At 33.0% G+C, this 1,567-nt stretch overlaps 1 protein-coding gene across 1 annotated transcript in view; it reads left to right on the plus strand.

The window, feature by feature from the left end:
- Positions 1 to 1,567, plus strand: part of LOC106475930 (protein OPI10 homolog) — an 8,580-nt gene that overhangs the window by 3,861 nt on the left and 3,152 nt on the right. Inside the window, exons 3-4 of the mRNA XM_013936606.2 lie at positions 226 to 355; positions 524 to 631. Of these exons, the coding sequence (XP_013792060.1) occupies positions 226 to 355; positions 524 to 631 (238 nt within the window). The remainder of the gene's footprint in view (positions 1 to 225; positions 356 to 523; positions 632 to 1,567) is intronic.

A 1,567-nucleotide genomic window follows, 5' to 3' on the forward strand; every position in this document is an offset into this window, starting at 1 on the left:
CTTCTCCTATCAATATATATAACCCTTCTGCAAGCTCTGCATTTCTTTTTTCACTAATTTTTATAATTTGGCTAGATTAGAGCTTTACAACTAGCTGCCTGCCATACATCAACTGTCCTCCTTTTGTCTTTGGCAGACTTAGCTATCAGTTGTAAAGTAATAAACTGATATTATAGGTGCAACATTAAAACAAATGTTTCTGAACACACAGTTCTTTCTTCTCAGGTCCAGACAGACTTTGAACAAGTAGAAGGAACAAAGTTTCTCATCAATATTCCAGATGCCGACAATGTCAACCATATTGTGGTGTTCATGACAGGTTCTCAGCCTTTTCCTGATGGACTGGGTGGTGCAGGTAAACTCAACATTAATTTTCTTTTGAATGATTCCTTTCAATTCAAGTAGGGTCCAGTTGTAACTGAACCTGTTTTTTTAAGATATGTTTTAGTTTACCACTGATCTCTGAAGTAGATATACGCTTTTCTTTTTCTTCATTCTAAATAATTTTTTTTTTAAATTCCAGTATATTTCAGTTGGCCAGATCCAAATGCCCTTCCTTCCTGGCAGTTCCTAGGCTATGTTTGCAATATTAAGCCTAGTGCCATATTCAAGATAGCCAAGTTGAAGAGTAGTAAGTCTTTTAAAAAATCTTAGCAAAAGAATTATTAATTAAAGTATTTATGTTTAGTTAGGTTTAAAAAAGTGTTACGTCTCTGGTCGTTTGTTAATTTACAGTATAAATTCTTCTTGAGGAACTTAAGCGATACTAGTTTATTCTTTCTCAATATAACTTTGCAATACACAGAATTTCCACAATCACTTTAACTTAAACACACGCTATAATTCACAACGATTCATGTACTTTACTTACAGTCATTACCGCTTGCTTGACTCAATTATCTGTCTCTGTATCTCTCTATCTGCCATTATTTGCCGGGCTTATATATTAAAATAGAGGGTGCCTAGAAAAGACTAGAGTTGCCAGGAAAAGTCATGATCCTTCTAGAAACTCATGATGTGTTACCAGCATCATATGACTTCCGCTGTCTTAACAAAAGGTTTTTAAATGGTAGTATCTTTAATGTCGTGGTAATAACTACCAAAGACTTGACTGTGTTTTAAGAATCTTAGTTAGGTTTAAAAAATGTAGTATCTTTAATGTCATGGTAATTACTACCACAAAGACTTGACTGTGTTTTAAGAACCTTAGTTAGGTTTAAAAAATGTATTTAGATGGTAGTATCTTTAATGTTGTGGTAATAACTACGATAGGACTTGACTGTGTTTTAAGAACCTTAGTTAGGTTTAAATGGTAGTATCTTTAATGTCGTGGTAATAACTACGACAGAACTTGCCTATGTTTTAAGAATCTATTTACTGATCGTATTTACATGATGTTTTCAATTAGATGTTTTTTTTTTATTGTTCCTCATTCCTAAGAGGAATAATGAATCTGTACTTAGAAACACGTCTTTCAAGCACGTTCAGTGGTTAAGTTCAACAAGGAATTATTGAAATAAGACTAAGTAAATGAAATATAATGGGGCATCATGGATCATTTCTAAAG

The sequence above is a fragment of the Limulus polyphemus genome, unplaced genomic scaffold (genome assembly GCF_000517525.1).
Source record: "Limulus polyphemus unplaced genomic scaffold, Limulus_polyphemus-2.1.2 Scaffold9458, whole genome shotgun sequence".
Taxonomy (NCBI): Eukaryota; Metazoa; Arthropoda; class Merostomata; order Xiphosura; family Limulidae; genus Limulus; species Limulus polyphemus.